The 19,527-nt window shown below is 41.2% G+C and overlaps 1 protein-coding gene across 1 annotated transcript; it reads left to right on the top strand.

The window, feature by feature from the left end:
- Positions 1 to 1,124: 1,124 nt before the first annotated feature.
- Positions 1,125 to 11,323, top strand: MDFIC2 (MyoD family inhibitor domain containing 2; the record flags this gene model as incomplete). Its single annotated transcript, XM_027804968.2, has 3 exons — positions 1,125 to 1,185; positions 5,704 to 5,925; positions 10,791 to 11,323. Coding segments are annotated over 3 exons (543 nt in total), but the record flags the coding sequence as incomplete, so codon positions are not given.
- Between the last annotated feature and the right edge of the window lie 8,204 nt (positions 11,324 to 19,527).

The following is a 19,527-nucleotide window of genomic DNA, read 5'->3' as shown; positions in this document are numbered from 1 at the left end:
TAATAAGCCTATAGAAGGCTTTACAGTCAGCTGGGTCACTAATTCATGAAGTTAAAATGTATGCAATGAGGTCAAAAATTCACTATTGATAAAATAACCCCTCCCAGGATTGCACCATTAGTTTTGTTACTGCAACAGCAAAAAAAAGGTAAACCCAAAGCTCCTGTGAATTACCAGTCCATCATCATAAATCAGAAGAGAAGCACTTGCACAAGTTCATGATGTCATGTGAAGCCAAATATATATTTATAGCCTTGTGCACTGTTTCCTTATGACAGAAATAAGCAGTCTCTAGATCCCCTGTATCCTTATGCCTGAGCTCAGCGCAATGTAGTGGGCATGAAACCATGGAAGTACCCATGATACATCAGTCCAGAGCAGCTTGCTTCAGGTCATCTGTGATGCCCCCTCTCCCTCTGACCTCGCCCATGTGGGTAAGAGCAGTTCCCATGGAGTTTGCTCCATCTGCTGTAGGGATAGTCCCACACCCCCTCCTGCTTTGCTTCCCTAACCCTGGGGGAGAGAAGGAAGGAAGATTTAAGCCTTCAAGCCCTACACATGAAGTGGGTTGCCTGGCAAGGACAGCGGAGGTGGAGGAGCTCAGTAATCATGCGGGAACCTGCACTTGCCACCACAAGAACCTTGGCCATCCTGTCCACCACGATGGCAAAGACGTGGAGGTTGGAGCTTGGGCTGCAGTTTCCTCTGATGTCCTTTGCTGATGATTTAGGAACCTCTTCTAAGGTGTCTAGGGTGTTTGGGCATGGATGATACCTCACATTTCATCGCAGACCTCCCAGCCCTCAAATTTTCTGTACCAATCTGAAACAGGAACTTCTGTTTCCAGTGATCCTCTTCCCCTCTTTTCAGATGAAACTTTCTCTCAGCAATTTCTTTTATTTTTGGCTTCTTTTCCAGAAATGAGACAGAGGGTAACAGAAATAGTGTGCCATCCCAGTAACCTCCCCCTGCAAGGAAGCACACTTGCTTCTATTTGCCCCCAAAGCAACAACTCCTGAAGTCAACGGCTGTCACTAAGTGGCTGGGGGTGATAGATGTGCCAAACTACTTTATTTACATTATCCCTCTGCAATGTTGTTTTCTTCTTCCACCAAGACAGCTGCACCAGCTCCCTGCCTCTCCCAGCCCGCCCTGGGGTGACACCAAGCAGCGAGGACCATCCAGGTAAGCTGCTGGCCCAGCGCATGTGTCACATCGTGCAGATACTGCTGGCATCCCCTCCCATTGCTGCTGGCTCACAGACAATTACGTCCTTTAGACTGGCAAGGAAAAGTTATTTTGTTTTTCTTTTCACTTTTTCTTTTTTGAAACACAGCCATCTAACCTGGGTTTGGGTTTCATTTTACTATGAGTCTTTTCAAACCAAGTGAGTTCAGTTCAAGCCTTTATTCTTACAAGTTATGATCCATCAGGTCTGATGTAGCTCCGCCTGCTTCACCTCAGGACTGAATGGACATGGAACACAGCTCTTGCAGTGACGAGCATGTGATAGATTAAATAGACAGGTAGTGACGGCAGTTCATAGGATAACAAATGGCAGGAAAATCAGCCAGGCATTCCTTTGGTTCTTTTGCTGGACTGATACATGGAGACGTCTCACAGTAAAGTCAAAGTTACACATCCTAAACTGGTAGAGTTTTCCATACGGTTCACCATTAAGCCCTGAGACTCCTTGCCACAGGGGTGTGAGGCAAAGGGCCACTGCCAGGATGGGTTGGAAACAAATGCCACCAGAGAGTAGAGCAACAGGTTCCCTTGTCCTTTGCTCGTAGGGTGCATGTGAGCCCTGCATAGGGTGGTAGATTGGTTCTCCTCCTTCTCTTTCAGTGACAACTCCCCTTAATCAGTTGCTCCAAACAGCTTTTTGGCATTACCTGTACTGCTGCAGTCCCCATCCAGCAGAACAGAGCGCCTCTTATCCCCCCATCCTTTGCCAAAAATGGGCTGAGAGCCCTCATATGCCACTATAGAAAAGCTAATTTTGAAAGAGTGCTAGGAAACTCCAGCCTCCTCTTCTCCAGGGCTGCAAGAGCCTGGTTTTTGCCTAAACCAATGAAGAGAAGTAGAGGTAGGGGACCTACCATAAGTGCCAGTCTTGGTATCACTGCTCCTTGCTGTTAACCAGAAGGATCTGGGGCTGGCATCAGTGGGAAGTAAGTGATTTGCTGTGTGCTTTCATTAATTTAGACACCATAGTCAGCCACCTGAATCACCCAACAAAACAAAACAACAGGGAAAAAAAAGAAATTTCATGTGAGTATTGAGACTCTATCTTTAATAAAAACATCTGTGAGTAATCCTGGTCTTCTACTGCGACAACCAAGGCAAGCCCCAGCTTCCCTGTATGAGGAAGAAAGTTGCTATTTCATAATACTATTTAAAAATGGTACATTGTGGGGGTTTACCTCTAGCTGTCTCTGCCTAACAGTCTAACACTGAATAATCTGAGCTTTCTTCATCATGATACACTTATTTTTCCCTTTTAAATCACTACAGTGGATGATTTCTACACATTAAAAACACAGATATTTGTGGATATCTGAAGCTGAACACAGGCTCTTAAAAGACAGTAACAAAGTTTGACCCTCTGCCCATCTTTAGTTGTAATTTAAGGGGTTTCTTAAATCCTCATTTAAAAGTAATCATAAATAATATCAGTTGTACATAATATATTTTTAAAGCCTATTTGGCTCCAGTTACTTGTTCCAAACTCTCAACCTCCTACTGTTCCACGCAGCAACAAACTATAAAGAAAAAATAAGTGCAAACCACTCTTTTTTTTTTTTTTTATGCTGGTCTAGCATAATCTTTATTTCTTTAGACACTTTGTGCAAACATTAAATTGATAAAAGACATAATGTAGATGGACCCACAGCTGAACTGAAGGTAATTGCATAAAAATGAAATGGAGACCTATAATTGTACACTGCTTTAGCCTCTATCGCACTGTTTTCTGGAAGCAACGATCTCGCTTGTCATAGCAAGTTGCTTGTTATGGTGATTGCATGAAGGCTTGATCTAGCTGTACAAGACAAGTATAACATTACTGAAAGGGAGCTTTTCAAACTAAAAGTCTGACACTAGAATGTACTGTATTTTCAAAGATGTAGTATGCTTTAACAAACAGAAGAGTCCTTGAATGACAGCTTTTGTTACCCTTTTGTTTGATGGTGCTGTATTGAAAAATTCAGGTTATGTCTATGCCTTTCTATTTCTGGTTTTGATTTCTCTTCAACAGCACTTCAAGAATAAAAATTGACTCGAAGCATGAATAGTAGGAGTCGGTGGATACAGTAAATGTTAGTCTGGCATTTACTGATTACTTCCGTCTGATTTTTTTTGTCTCGTTTGTTGAGTGCTTAAATGCATTCTGTGGGCCATTGTATTGTTGCAGAAATGGGGAATTCAACAGATATTTTGCAGTTGAAAATATATCCTGTTTAAAGTTTTGGGCCAGTTTTGAAAGTGGAAAATGACAGAAATTGTCTTTCCTGCCTAGGCCTTTTCAATATGGTCTGTGTGCATTCAGCTGCTCAACCTGTGTGTAGCTCTCGGTCTGGACAAACAAGATCCATTTGTAAGGTTGGCACAGGTGGGACATGTGTCTTTTGGACTCGCAGAGCAATTATTATCCAATAAATCCAATGCGTAAGTGGGACATTGCTTCCTCCAGAGCTCTGCTACTTCAATTAGCACAACTTTTCCTGGAGACAGTATGTTATTGAATCAAAGTGCAGGAAAACTTATATATGTCATTGATTTATAAACACTGGAAAACAGTGGTTACTGTACATGCAAGTACATCCAAAATGCACAGATTTTCACCTTTTGGACTCAAAAGGCTGGCCAAGCAGTCATAAAGGAGGGAAAAAAGCTATATTACTTACTGTGGGGGGGAAACCATCAACAAATTATCACAGATGGGCAAAATCAGACACACTTTGCCCAGGATGCTGGTTTCCTATGACCAAGTGTACAATCTCTTGGCAAGCATCGCTGTGCTTTGCACTGCTGGTTCACACCCAAGCGAGCCACCACCTGTCCTGTCTTTCCCAAGTATCACTCGGGTCTTTCCTTCATCATAATGCTCACAAAACCTGACAATTATAGGTCTCTGAAACTCCTCTCTGTGCCACTGCAGTCTTACTATCTCTTGTCCACTTTTCTCTATCCCACCAGTTGCTCCCTGCCTAAGGCCAACCTGTAAACTCTCCAGGACAGGGAAAAAACACATTGCCTTCATCGTAGACTTTGTCATTACTACAAGTCCAAAATCAAGCCAAACCACATTTTTTAAAGCAGTCATTTAAAGTCCCTCAGCCTCTCCTCATAGATTAGATGCTCCAGACCCCTCACCAGCTTGGTGGCCTTCACTGGACGTGCTTGGTTGCTTGCTTCACTTCACCTTGGTTGCTTCACTGGACCAGTTAGACCTCAGAACCTTGCTTCCCCCAGTTTGGAGCCCAATAGTCCCAGTGGTTTTTCACCTAACTTGCAATCCACCCATCCCATCCATATTTCCTATATCCTTCTTTTGGCCATGAGGATACTATGGGACAAAACCGCAGTCTCATCAAGGCTTCACACTCTATCAGTCTTTTCTTGCCTTTTCTTTAATATGTCAGGGGTCAAAGGTACCTGAAAGACAAGAGATATGCAGGGTCTCTTTTCTGGCTCCTTGCAGCAGAGCACAGACTAACCGCTTCAGAGCACTTACTGTTCCTCTCAGAAAGTAATGTTTGCAAAACTGAGGTGTTTGTAAAGATTGATTTTCTGTATACAGCTCAAGAGCAAGCATACCACAAGATTTAAGTAAGATAAAAAGTGAGGCTGTGCTTGATGTGAGGTGCAGGAGTTAATCAGCTGTAGATAAGAATTGATGAGGTTTTATCATCCCAGCCACAGAGAGAATGACTGTGTTTCTTGGCCTCTTGATCACTTTGGAGAGTAAGTGAAACTATCTATCAACCCATGTTTACCTGTGCCTGAGAAGTTCTTCAAGAATAAATTGAGCTCAGAATTCTTCTTAACCTTTCCCCTAGTTGGGTCTTAAAATTAAGCTCTCCCTCTGGTTTTTGAGTTGCCTCTCTGGCACGCTGACAGCATGTGAAATATCCCATCTTCTAGTTGACTTCCAGGCCAACAACACAAGTGTGGATGGAGTTATGAAATAATGAATCTGGACATTAAACAGAGACCATCTGGCTTGCTTCGCTGCAAGATTATGAGCCATGGCGAGCTGGCACATCTGCATCTAGGTACCACCTACACACACATTGTTGGCTGTAGATTCAGGGAAATAGAGCTGCTGTTGAAAAATAACAAGATAATTGTTTTGCCTTCTTTTATATCATGAATTGAAGTTAGGATATCATGCTGGAAATAGATGTCAACTGAGGCAATAGTTCTATTCTCTCTCCTAACCTGATCCCACCCAGTGGAAGTGAATTATTGCTGAGCCTGTCAGTCCACTGGGTTTAAGAGAAAACCTCAGAATGCAAGTTCACAAATACTTCTACTATGAATAAACTTCACTGGCTAAGGAGATTGAAATCATTAGGTAAGTAGGGTTAGGCCTTGGAAGTAAACAGCTGCAGGTTTGAAAATTCTACATATGTTATTCTTTCAGATCTCTGTCTTAGTATCACAAACAAGTCTTTTTTTTTTTCCTAATCCCACCAGATAATCAGCTTACAAATGAAAAACATACAGACGAAAAGCCTATGAAAGGTATTGTTATGAGTTCTGTCGCAGAATTCAGCATCACAGACACTTCATCAAAGGGTACCAAAAATGAGAAGAAATTGTCAGATGTGAGCACATCATCCATCGCTTCCCTGGAGAAATGCAGAGAATTCACTTACATTGAAGATGACGCATCAGTACATCAGAGAGACAGTGACGGTATGTTTTATAAAACAGATCGCATTTATGCTGATTTCTAAATAATGCCCATTGCAAAAGCACTACGTGTATCTAACTTGAAATAAATGCTTACATACTGAACAGGAGGCTCAAGAACATAGCCAAAAGCATCATTAAGTTGCCCTGCAGACATTTTTGTGGTAGATGAGAATCTGTAGAAGATGATCTTAAATTGCCAGTGATATTAAAGTCATAGAAGAGAAGTTTAGAGCTTATTGTGCAACAGAGCCCTTGAACTTTTCTAATGAGTGTTTGCACAGAGGTACTGGTGTCAGTATTAGATAAACAGAGTAACTCACATGGACACATTTAAAAGCATCTTTACTGCACATCACAGGCTCTGTGTTGAAACATTACTTTGTTATTAAAATCTTGTGCTTTTTGTGCTCTCTTTTTCCCAGATGAAACTCTAAAAATCATATCTATTCTCTCCAGATTACATAAGCACCATTATGGTTAACACATTCAGGAAAAAAATTGTTACTAGAAAACAGATTTTTGGAGAGAAAAAAAATTTGAAAGATCCTTCATTGATATATAGTTTTGAATTTCACCTCTCATGTCTATGTACAAGAAGGAAATTTCATAAACATATCTAAAGACAATAGACTTAATTACACCAATAGCAGAGATGGTTGCTTTTGCTGTCAGCACTGCAGCAGCTGCTGTGGTGGCTGAACAGATGCTGTGTTTGGTGGTCAGCATAATCTATGGACTTGTATAGGCAGTTCTTGTATGGACCGTTACATCCAGCCCTGCCGTTCTGCTGACCCATCACTAAATCCTTCCTCTGCTGACTACACCACAAAACTCACGTGGGTCAGGATGAGGAGCTCTCTTCACACTCTGCCCTGTGGCTGCAGCAAACTGTCTGTGATGACTGGCCCAGGCGGATACACATGGATAGGGCTCCCGGGTAGGTTGGTGTGCTCTGCATTTTGAAAAAGCCTATTTGAAAACAAAGCTTTATGAAAGGCAGTTACAAACAAAAATTGCAGCAGAAGCCAAATATTTTAAGTGTATTTTCACAAATGAACATTGCTAAAACATAATCTGCGCTGGGGCTAATAATCCAAGCTGCTTTACCTTTTCCAAAAAGGAGCTGATCCTTTTTATTGTGTAAAAGCACAAGTTAAAGGGCTGAATATCTGTATTTTATTTTTTTTAAGAGTTTCAGAGCCAACAGTATAACCAAGTGTTAAGGAACAGAATGGGTTGTGAACACTCACTACAGACCAAGGGGCCTGACTCCCACTAATCTAAATAATATAACACCCTTGATTTTAATGGAATTATGCTGAGAACCAGCTATTCCCAGTTATTCTGGTGGATGTGAAAAAAACGGCTTCTGTGAAGCATTGTTTAAGTTTCTTATGCGTGTCTTTTGCAATAATGGATTAGTATGTTATATCCAATGGAGCTGGCATCTAGCATGTGCATCATTTCACAGTTCCTAAATTAAGATTTCTAAATACAGATCAACACAATAAACTGCCCTGCTCTCCAGGAACCAATACCATCATGTTGTATCACTGATCCTGTAATACAAGGGATGACTCTGATACATCTATCAGAATAAATTTCATTTCAGTAAAGGATCTGAAGTATTTATTGCATTTAGAGAACTTGTCTCCTAGTCCAGACGCTGTCTATTTTCTGAGTTTGCTGACTATCTGATCAGGCCCCTCAGTCATTACTGGCACACAGGTGTGTACCATGTGATGTAAATAACAGATTTCATACTCCTTAAAAAAGCTAAAAGTGAAGGAAATTAACAAAAAAAAACCCCAATCTGTGCTCAATTAATAATGTTAAGGGCTGGATGGAAGCCAAGGAAACCAAAGGACGCCAGATTTGTGGTTGTCTCTGCATACTCTGCTCACTACTCTGACAAGATACTGCTTATTCCACATACGCCAGGCCAAATCCTGTTCACGGGTACGTGGAGAACCTCTGAAGGCACAGCAATAGCCAAGGAAATCAGCGATTACGTTGTCCCCTGGGCTCAGAGAGGCTCAGAACCAAAGCCCGTGGATCTCGCCGAGGGTCACCACGGTGGCTTCAGCCAGCATTCGAGCCATGTTTCCTCAGGGCATCACCACCATGAGCAGAGGTGATGCCCTAAGATGACAGCCACAAAACAAGAGCAGGAAAATTTAGAGATGAGACAGGCTAACGACATTATCAGAAGTTCTTCTTTTGTACTAATTAATCTACTAATGTAGAGAATGAAAGCTGAGGTCGTTGTTCTCACTGAGATAAATGCTGTTTCACAAACAGCAGGGAAAACAGAAGAGAAAACAGGAGATTGCATCTTCTTTTATGCAGTTTGTGGGTAATTTATTTTCAAATATATAAATGAATGCATAGGAATGGATGTTTAATTGCTAATATCTATTATTTATATACATTACCCCACTTAAAACAGGACAAAAAAGCCTCACACATGCAAATTTTTTGAAATGTCTTACATCCATTATCACAGTTCATGGTGTGTGCTCTGATGGGAATTTAAAAGCATCTTTACTGCACATCACAGGCTCTGTGCTGAAACATTACTTTATTATTAAAATCTTGTGCTTTTTGTGTGCTCTCTTTCCTGGATGAAACCCTAAGAATCATATCTATTCTCTCCAGATTACATAAGCACCATTATGGTTAACACATTCAGGAAAAAAACTTGTTATTAAAAAACAGATCTTTGGAGAGAAGAAAAAAAATTGAAAGATCCTTAATTGATATATAATTTTGAATTTCACCTCTCACATCTATGTATAGGAAGGAAATTTCATAAACATAACATATCTAAAAAGAATAGTCTTAATTACTCCAAGGACTACTGGGTAAAATGATTACATTTTCTACAGAGTAAATTTCATACAATTAAATGCAGCAGTGTCACCTTATAAAATGTTTCAATTTTATAATTATTTCAGTTCATTTAGTCAGAAAAAAATATAAGCATGAATTTAGTAAGTATCACCAAAATCTAGTCATCCTTATTCTACAGAACTGACTTAGAAGTTAGTTGTGCTTGTCTGAACTTAAATAGATCTTGACATATTTAAATAAGTATTAAAATTGATAACATTGGTGATGATATGCTATTTAGAAAGAAGCTCAATCACATGCTATTTATTCTTGCTACCTGCTTTAAGTGACTTTTTTTTAAAAAAAAGAAGCTGGAATTATTTTTTTATTTTGTTTTTCATCAAGAAAGCTTTCTTAAAAAGAGGAAAAAAAAAAAAAAAAAAAAAGCATAATTCTGAAAAGTTCCTGGCAGTGAACTTTATGTTACGTGAGATAGAAAATGCCACAACAGAACCAATGCAGTTGCATGAGTTCACAGTTAGTCATCCTAGGGCAAGAAATGTGGTTATAACCATATGCTTTCCTGAAAGAACCAATGAAAAGGCATTCATATTGTTGAAGGCATTTTTCCTTTCCAAAAACAAGGAGAGGGAAAAAAAAATTGAAAGGTCTGGGTCTTTGCGCTCCAACTGGATTCACACAGTCAGAATCTCACACCTGCTCCGAGCCCTGCCGCAGCCGGAGGCAGCCGCCCCAGATGCTGCGGTTTGCACGGCGCGGAGTTAAGGAGTTGATTTCTGAGGGGAACAAATATAACACCAAGTTTTTGTCACGGTGACCAAGTTTTCAGGAATATTCACTGGCTCCAGACACACATGCTAGATGATACTATTTAGCAAACTTTTGTCTCCTTACAAAAAATTAAGAAGTTGGAAAACGAAGAGGCAAGAAACCCGTGTTGGTGGGGAAGTGGAAGGACCCTGGGCTGAGAATCGATCAGCACACTGCCCTCTACCAGCGCCGTTCTCCAAGCCTCGCTTTTCCTCCCTGCCTTTGGTGAGGCAATCTAGCTGTCATTAAAGATTCTAACTGAAAAAGACTACTTATAGAAATCGAACTATAAGCAGACAAATTTCCCCCCCATGTCTGGGGATTTGGTCTTGTTCATAAGATCATTATCCAGACGCCGTATCAGATTCACGCACCTGGGATGCACAAACCCATCCATCCAGCCTGACCATGTGGAAAAGGAAAGGGAAAACAACCTGCAGAGCCCGAGGGCCTGATCCGCTCACCAGAAAATCTTTGGGTGTTCAGACAGTGACTTCCGACAAGGTTCGATTCAGACCGCGCCAGACTTACAGCACAGAAAGGATTCAGTTCTGAACTCTTCATCTGCAGGCAAAACCACACCTGAAAACTGGGGTATTTTTAGGGCTGAGGTTGTTTTTAGGCTGGTGTTGGTTTTTCTTTTACCTTCCTAGAAAGACAGGAGTGGCCTGATGACTTCCATCTTTAATTGTAAACTCTTTGGAAAAAGAAAATAAGCTCCAGTGTGCTGTGCGTAGGTCAGGCAGCACGTGCGGCACCACAAAGCAGCAGTACCTCCCGACTCCTGCAAGGCTGCAAACGCCACAGAGCAGCCCTGCTGCGTGAGCCGCACTCCTGTGCTGAAATGTGTAGCCCCAGCTCTTTAAGATTATAGAATCTTGGAGTCATTTAGGTGGGAAAAAACCTTTAAGATCATCAAGTCCAACTGTAAGGTTGGTTCAGAGGACTGCTTCCTCTGAACTTCACTGCCACAGAATATTTTCATTCAAATTATTTTCATGCCGCTGGTTTTTTCCACAACAAACAACATCATAGAAATTAAATCCTTTCGTTTGACTCTATGGAAGTAGTTCTCCTCAAGGTATTTTTAACCTACCCTGTGTGCTGCCTTGCATCTCATGTCTGTGTAGTCACACTAGCCTAAACCCGGGTAACAAAGCACGCCCTGTTTCTTACGTCTTGCTGCTTTTCCTTTCTCTTAGATGAATGCGCGACACTTATCCTGGCCTGCTTGTTCTGCCAGTTTTGGGACTTTCTTATAATGCTGCCTGATACCTGTGAACATTGGCTGACAGATACCTGTTGTCCATCCAATAGATACTACCAGACCTCTGACGAAGACCACGCCAACAACGACTGCAACTGTGACTGTGACATTGATTGCAGCCTTTTTGAGTCCTGCCATGAGACTGGTGAATGCCTGGAACTTGCCATGGAGATTTCTGAAGTCTGCTATCGCTAATAGGAAAATGACAAAATTCCTCAACGCTACCTGACAGTAAACTGACAGAGTACGAAGGAGTTTGTTTTGATTTTTTTTTAAGGATAACAAAACCCAGATTGTTTACCAACCAGGACTATGTGCATCGTGCTGCTCCCACCCTGGGAGTCCATGTATCTGTACCATTCTGGTTGTACGGTTTCACAAATTGCTGAAACCAATAAATGCAAAAAGAAAGGGTCTTCTCCTTTGCCATAGACGACAACAGAATTCCTAAGTGCCAAGCATGCTCGATGCTTTACCACTGTCAATCCAAGGCTTTTATAAACCTCTAATTGCTTTAAACACGGATTTCCCCATTCATAAACACAGGACAAATTAGGACATTATTTTAGGACTAATATATATTAGTTCATCTTCCTAATGGGTTCATACCTAAACATGTATTACACATTGTTGGTTATTATTAATAATGTATGATATAGCATCATTTTATAATTAAAAATTTATTTATTCAATCTCTTAAAACACACTTATATGCTCAGTTTAGGTAGAAAAGAAAATTAAATGAATTAGAAACCATGCTAGCAGTAATTACAGCAAATGTCTCTAAAAATCTCCAGTGAAATTTGTAGAGGAAGCATTTTAACAGGGTAGTGCAATTCGACAGTGTATTAATGTGCGTGCCTATGGTTATGTAATAACAGGTTATGCCTATTGTTCATTAGTTATAGGAAAGGGCTCCTTAAGTGTAATTAGCCTAAATGGGAATTTACTGCACACTTTCAGAGGAGAAATACCCCGTGGATAGCCAGTAACTCCTTTGCCTGATTTTCATTTGTAAGATTTCTGCAAGCAGCAGAATATTGCCACCTATTCTAGTGGAAACAGGCATCCCCACCTCTGCACAAAAGATTACAAAATGACAGTATCTATCCTGGTTGTGCTTTCAAACTCCCTCTATCTCTTTTCTGATGGCAGGTCTGATTAATAAAAAGGAAATACATATCGCACATTACACATATGACAACAAAAGCATGTAAACTCAGCTGCCTGAGGGTGCAGAACGCACGCGTTAAGTACAGAGGAAAATACAGAGTTGCTTGCTCACATTAGATATTTATAGACTAACACCAAAGACAGTGTTTGCTTTGTATAGACTGTACAACTTCTCCTCAAAACCCCACTGATCTCAGTGCAGAAGTGCCAGGGGAATCCCAAACAAGAATCCTGGACAAGATGCTGGACAATCCATTGCTGGAAAATGCATTGCTGAAATCACTGATGCCACTTCTTTAATAACCTGAGTTTTACATCTGTCGTCCTGACACATTAATATGTAATGGAAACAAAAATTCATGTGAATTTTCTTCCCCCACCCCCCACCCCCCCCCCCTACTGGAAAATTCATGTTTTCAAGAAATCAGAAAGTAAGAAGTAGGTAATGATCTTTGTGCAGGTATCTTACAAAGCTTAGAGACCTAAGGACAACAGACCTTAGAAATGCAGTAAGCAGCCCAGCATACCTTGTTTCTGTGCCCCTTCCAGGACATCTGTGAGGAAGAAAAGAGGATTGCTCATTTTAATTGCAACATCATGTTGTGACTTGTAACCACCTAAAAGAACAAAGTCATTAGTCTTTAATTGCCACACCTGCATTAGCCTGCCAGCCGGGCTGGACCCAAACCCCAAAGCACTAACCATCGCCATCCAGGAGGCACTAGTTTTGCTCACCCTGGGCTGGGCATACTGAGTGTTCATGCTCCAGTGTGTGCCCTCCCACAGGTAAAGCATTTAAGAGTCAGAAAAGGGGAAAACTTGCCCCACATACCATTTCTTAGAGAAGCACTAGTAGAGATGCGCACTGGCAGTCCTTGCTCTTGATGCTGGAGTGCAAAAGGGGAGTTTTCACCTGCGCTGGCTGGAAGGAGCCCAGGAGAGGAAACCAGAGGGTGGCAGGAGAGGAAACCAGAGGGTGGCATACCCCAGAATGCTGCCAGTGAGGGACATTGGTCTTGCAAGCCAGGATGTCTTGTTCCAGCTCTGAACCTGCCGGGTAATGCACATTGTAATTGACCATACTAGGATCACCCATGGCAAGTGAGGTCTCTATGCATCAGTTGTGGAGCTGAATTAAGGATTGCTGGCACATTTTTTTTTTCCAACTCTATTCCTAGGAATCATTATTCAAAAAAGCGCTTTTGTTTGTTTGTTTGTTTGTTTTTTTCCATGTTGTAACCCCTAAGTTGGCAAACTGAGGTCATGTCTACTGCAGGGCGTGGGTAAGGCCAAAGACAGAATCACAATGATCACGGCCACAGCCATGGCTAGACAGGATGTCCCAGCAGCTTGAACTGCGTCACACTGTGGGATATACTGAGAGCTGCTGTTGTAGTGAATGGTGGTGTTTTAATTAATGCAGAAATATCTCCTTGCTTAAAGTGTACAATGGCACATTGCTCGGTTTCCTGTTTTAAGAAGTAGATCTTTAGAGGCCTTCTGTACGAGCAATGAAACCTCGAAAAATGTGTTATTTCATATAACACAGTAGAAGCAGCAGCTTAGGATGACATTGTTTTCCATCATAAAATTGTTAATTGCAACATTGTATTTTCATGACACACAGGAATCCTTTTCATACATTGACACCAGAGAAAGTAAGTCAGAATTTTCCAGTAGCTATTCCAGAAACTGGGTTTCTCTTTGCATAGCCATCCTATTCCCACATCAAATTGACTTCCTAAGCCAGAGAAATACCTGTTTATCAGATCTGAACACAGGTAGACATTCCAGTGAAACAGAAATATTTGGAACAATTCAAGGCTGTCTCTGTATTTTTTATTTACTGGGAAGAAAGGTCTGAGTGCATGAGTAGGAGGCGTTTGGGTGGATGGCTGTTCTGAACATGTTGGACTCAGCTGTGCTCCCAGAGAGATGTCAGCTCCACAGCATGTGAAACCAGCTCCTCAGAACAACAAATAGAAGTTCCCACTTTGCAAATGGGAACATCGCTCCGACACGACGCCTCTCCTCAGCACCATAAATGCACTGACAGATTGTTGGGGGAAGAGAGAGACAGAGATAATAACGAAGAGCTATATTGCTGCCTTCCACACGAAGGGACCATGGGATGCTCTCTAAGGATCTCCTCTTGGAAATGACCCGGCAGTCTCATCCTTGAGAGGAAAATATCTTTTCACCTACTTTCACTGCGTTCTTGGGACACAATACGAATTAGGATGTAAACTCTTCACAGCAGAAATTTTCATTTGCTGTATCTCGTACTGCACACAGAAGACTGAACGTGAAAGGCCACAGGGTGCTTCCAAAAGGTTAAAGACCAGTTATCTAAAAGGAAATGAAATTCTCTTACTGAACATGAGCACTTCTATAATGTCATTCTGGTGCCTTACTCTCCATGTACACTACAAGTTCCTTTAGCTATGGGGCTAAAAAACCCTAGCCCATGTACACCCCCAAATACAAGGATGGAGCACATTGTATGATCTCCTTTGACTTTCTTCTGCTTCCTAGAGCATTTTGATCATTTGTACTCTCTTAAGCAATCACAACCAGAATGACCAACATCCAAATGTCAAGACAACGCACAACTCTGCCTTAATTCCAGTGCTGCTTAGGGATTCAGGCTGACTGCTACAGCTGAGCTCTAGAAGACTTTGGTTCTCAGGAAGAAAAAAAACAAACAGGAACAATTAAGATGTTCACAATTGTATTTCTTCCATTGTTATGCTTGTACAATATCAAAAACTGTTGAATAGTGTTGGTCTAAGAATGTATGTATCTATTAAATTTTTCTTTTAGTTAAATGAAATGGGTGGTTCCAGTGCTTTAACCTTCATCTACGTCAAGCTATATTTTAGGCCTCTTAAATGCAAGGTAAGTCTCCTATTATGCAAGAAAATAAGTTTACCAAACAGACCGGGATTTCCAGGCACTCTTCCACTATAATTCATAGTAACTAAGTATTAAACATGATTAATAATCTATCATTCCTGTGGTTAAAGAAAAAAAAAGGGGGGTGGGGAGGTGGTTACTATTGAGAAACTGCACTTTCTCTTAGCAGACTTCATATAATTGCACAATGGAACAATTCTATGGAATTCATTATTCTGTTGGTAACAATCTAGATTTCCTTAACATTGCACATGAACAGGAATCATTGCCATCTGATGCATGTTCCATGGCCTGTGCAAAATGAGTTGGTGGGTGCAAGCCAATTCATAATGGATGTGTGCCCATATCACAAAAAACACCATTATAATTGGTACCCTTAGGAAAAATGCCAAGGTCTGAGTGTAAACAGAGCACTTTCTGTCCCAAGAGCAAGTTCTTCTGTGGTCAGAGTTGAAGCAGAATAGAAAGAGCAATGCTGAACTGCATCTGCTGCCTCTGTAAAGGGCTTCACTCTCCTGAGGTAGCAGCTGGCATCTCAGATCCTCTTTAACATAAGGAGAAAATTCATTCTTAAGGGACACAGTATTGTGCCTCTTCCCCCCACAGCCATCAAAGTCATCATGGAGGTTGCACAAGCATAAAATGAAACAGAGCCAGTCATCATTACAGAATGCAATTTGTCCTATCCCTAAGTGTATCCAGGGGAAAAAAAATCTATTGTCACTGAATAAAAAGTGTATATTCATCAATCCCCATTTGAAATCTAAGAAATCTACAAATCAGAAAATGCTGAAAGTCACTGACTTACCATCTCCTAGTGACTTCCAGTGGTGAGCCACCATTCTCCTTTATTGAAGGGGGACTGCGGACTTCCAACACGCCAAGTCACAGGCCACGAACGTACCTTGCTTGTAAAAGAAAAAGCAAAAGAAGATGTCTCATGGACAGTCTGTTGATGGCCTGCCTGAGCACAGCAGTTTAAGTGACAAAGTAATATTGGGAAAGTCTGATTGCTTATTGGATAAACTTGCAGCTGAAGCAGTCATTCATGTGCTTGTGCCACGGTATATTAAAATGACCATGGTACAAAAAGAGAGAGAGGAAAAAAACCACTTTATACAAGCACACAAGAAAATCACCATCAATATCATTAAAATGCAGACTCTATTTATATTGCCAGTTTTGCCATGGTTTCTGCAAGGTAAAAAATACTGCCAGAGAACAGTGAAGAAAATATTATTGGATCAACTGTATAAAAAGCATGAGTGATTCCATTAGCAATCACAGTTGAGAAAAGACATGATTTAAATCAAATCTAAATATGATAAGATTATACAGCTGAGGTGACATGTCCATTTTAGAAAACACACAGGGCCGGGACAGAAGAAACAAAACAAAAGTAGAATTTCAGTTTTATGCTGTAAAACATGTTCCATCTTACACAGCATTTAAAAATCTGATGGAAGCACCCTGTTAGCTCCTCTACTTTTATACTCTACTTGTTCTAGGTACATGACCTAGTGTGCAGTTAATTTACAGGGACACCCTTTGTTCGTCTTTATTGCAGCATATTTGCATCCTTCATCTGCTCAGAGAGTCAATGTGCCTCCCCACGTGGTACAGCCATCACACACACACAAACTCTTCTACTCAGGAAACAGGAAAGCTGCCCACAGTTCCAGCTCCTAAAAACTTCTGGGGTGTTGTAAATGTGTCCTTGCTCCACGTGGAGGGTGAGGTAAAATGTGCTGAGGGTCGGCGTTAAATTGGACAGTCAATTGTTTAAAATAACAGGATCGGGTTTTCTAATCCGTTCTCTTTTGACACAGGAGAGCTCACCCTGCACTTCATGAACCTTTTCCTCAAAAAACATAGCCAGAAAAATCTCTCTCCAAGAAGCATTTTTTGGATAGTACAGTGTCCAACAAAGTCTGCTGTATCTTTATATAAGAAGAGAGAGGTAAAGGATTAAGAAACAGAGAGACGGGGCTGCTTTGGGTAATGTAACTGATAGCAGTTGTTCCTAGCTCGTGATCTCCGATTGCTCCCTGGAACAGTTTTCTCCTGTCAAGGTAATCTTTGTGATTTCTGATGCACCAGAGGCAAACGAGCCATGGTATGAAAGCAAGACAAGCATCAGCGGGCCTTTGCCCCAGCTCCTGGAGATTTCTGCTTCCTCATGCGCTGCCCACTCATGTCCTAGTTTGCATCCAGATGGTCTCCGAAATAAGTTTCATTTCTAAGGGTTTTCAACACAGTTCAAAATCAGGAGTGGAGAAGGACATGCATCAATATTCATCTTCTGAAAGATATAATCAAATATTAATCTATTTTAAACCCCTTGATTTTACTATGCATTTCAATTTTTCCTATAAACTATAACCCATACACGCTATAAAGTCATCACGGAGAGGGGAAGCTGGAAAAATCCAGCTACCTTTCCAAATGGAAATCAGAAGATATATTTTTAGCTACATTAAGCCAACTGCATGCAGCTCTGCACACTTATGTAATTCCAACATAAAAATAATCCATAATATTCCAGAGGAACAAATCCAATTCTTAGTCATATAAATTTTCATATAAGTCCATCAAAACCCATTCCAAAAATGTCTCCGTCTCTCTGAGCGCTAGAGTTGGAACAAAAGAGCGAGTTCTTTAAAATGCCTTTGGAGCTTCCAGGGATGTTAAATCTAATTGCCCTTAGCATAGCACTGATCCACAAAGGTTTAAGTCATGGAAAATGTATTTTACCTTTATACAAGATATACTACGCAAAGTTTATCATGGCATAGTAAAGTCAGATCTAACTTACTTCATGCAGATTTCAGACGAAAGAAATTAACCTTTGATGCCTCACTTGGACTAACCAGGACAGAAAAATGTGTCTTCTCATTGCAGACGCACACTATCAAATTAAGTTACATGACACAGTGCAATATGATATAATAAAATATCGATTTGTGCACCTGAGTGTGTATGTGTACATAGAAATCCCTGTTTAGACTCGCAGGTTTTTATAGCAATGACTCTATGTTCCAAGAAGCAAGAAAGGATGGAGAGCTGGCAAAGATTGTGACAGAAATCTTCTTAAGACAAAGTCAGGACCAACATTATATGTTAATACCTTTAGAAGCTGCATAATTATCAGAGCTAAGGTTGAGCAGGAGTTTTCCACGAAAAAGGTTCATGACAGAGTGATCACTTGCTAAAGCAGACCCTGCAACATCACAGGCAAGGTAGCATTGGGAACTGCTCATTTCCCTGGAGGAGCTCCACGGGGCTTTGGCAGCCTGCGGGAAGAAGAAAGACCCAGGGACTTGCCTGGGAACCTGGGAAGTCCTTGATATTTAGGTCAATTATCTGCTCCATTTTATTAAAATACAAAATAAGTGCTAGAACAGAAACCTTCCGTTTTTTCCCAGAATTAGTTTTCTTTGATGATCCTTCTAAGTGAGTTCTTCCGTTTTTCAACATCTATCTGACCTCATGTTTTTCACCAAACTCCAGCATCCCTGGTACAATAAAACCCCCTATCTTTGCCTGCAATGGCTCTGTCACAACCAGTGTTTTATGGGCATGGGAGGAGACTATGTCTGACCCAGAGAGCTTCTAATTTTAAAGGCAAAGGAGAGAGAAATACAAGGCTGTACAGTCTGCAAACAGGAAAGCAAAACAAAGGGACCAAGGGTGGGTTTTTTCCTCCGAGAACTGTATTTTTCAGCTAGAAACCTGATCTGCAGCGAGGGGGGCCAAGGGACAAGCCGTGTTTATAGCACAGCCAAGGACGCTGTTCCCTCAGTTCAGTCCCCCAGTGCACTCAATGCTCCCAAGCTGCATCTGCTCTATAAAGGCCCAAGAAAACTTAAGCAGCCTTAAAAAAAAAAAAAATTTGCAATGGCACGTCTTCTTAACCAGCATCATGGAAAAGTCACGCTGCTCTGCATATAGCCTTCAGGATTGTGTCTGTAACACTTGAAATCCTGCCCAAGTCTGGCTTCGCTCGCACTAACAGGTACTCTATGTGCTTCTGCATCTTTTCCTACAAGCAAATGTTGCAACTTTCCTATTGCGACAGCTGTAATAGGCATTCACTTTACTCTGTTTTTCCTTAACACTCCTGATTCCTTTTATATCTAGTTGGGAATACACTCAAGCGCTAATGGCACTTGTTCAGCCATCCAGAGAAGGCGCAGCATCGCCTTTCTAGCTATTTGTATTTCTTCATTTTGGAAATCTGAACTTTGCCGAGATCCAAATGCCTGATATTTAACTTAGATCCATCCCTCTTAAGGTCAGAAGGCACCATTTAAATTATCTGGCAACACGAGATCGGCATCTACTTGGAGAAAGGAGGTTTTAAATCAGTCATTCCTTCCTCTTACTTCTGTTTGGGCAGTAAGAGGATTCCAGGTGCCAGATAATTAAGTCACCACTGACAGATGAGACAGGTGATAGACCTGCATCCATATGCTATCACTTCTAGTTTGGTAACCTCAAGGGATGTGGCTCACACTGCATGATAGTCATCTACAGCTGCTGGTGTTTGCTAATCGGCCAGCACAGGCTCCTTCTGCCACTGC

This window comes from Falco cherrug, chromosome 4 (genome assembly GCF_023634085.1).
Source record: "Falco cherrug isolate bFalChe1 chromosome 4, bFalChe1.pri, whole genome shotgun sequence".
Lineage (NCBI taxonomy): Eukaryota > Metazoa > Chordata > Aves > Falconiformes > Falconidae > Falco > Falco cherrug.
The sequence above is the reverse complement of the archived record's forward strand: the minus strand, read 5'-3'. Positions and strand labels throughout refer to the sequence as shown.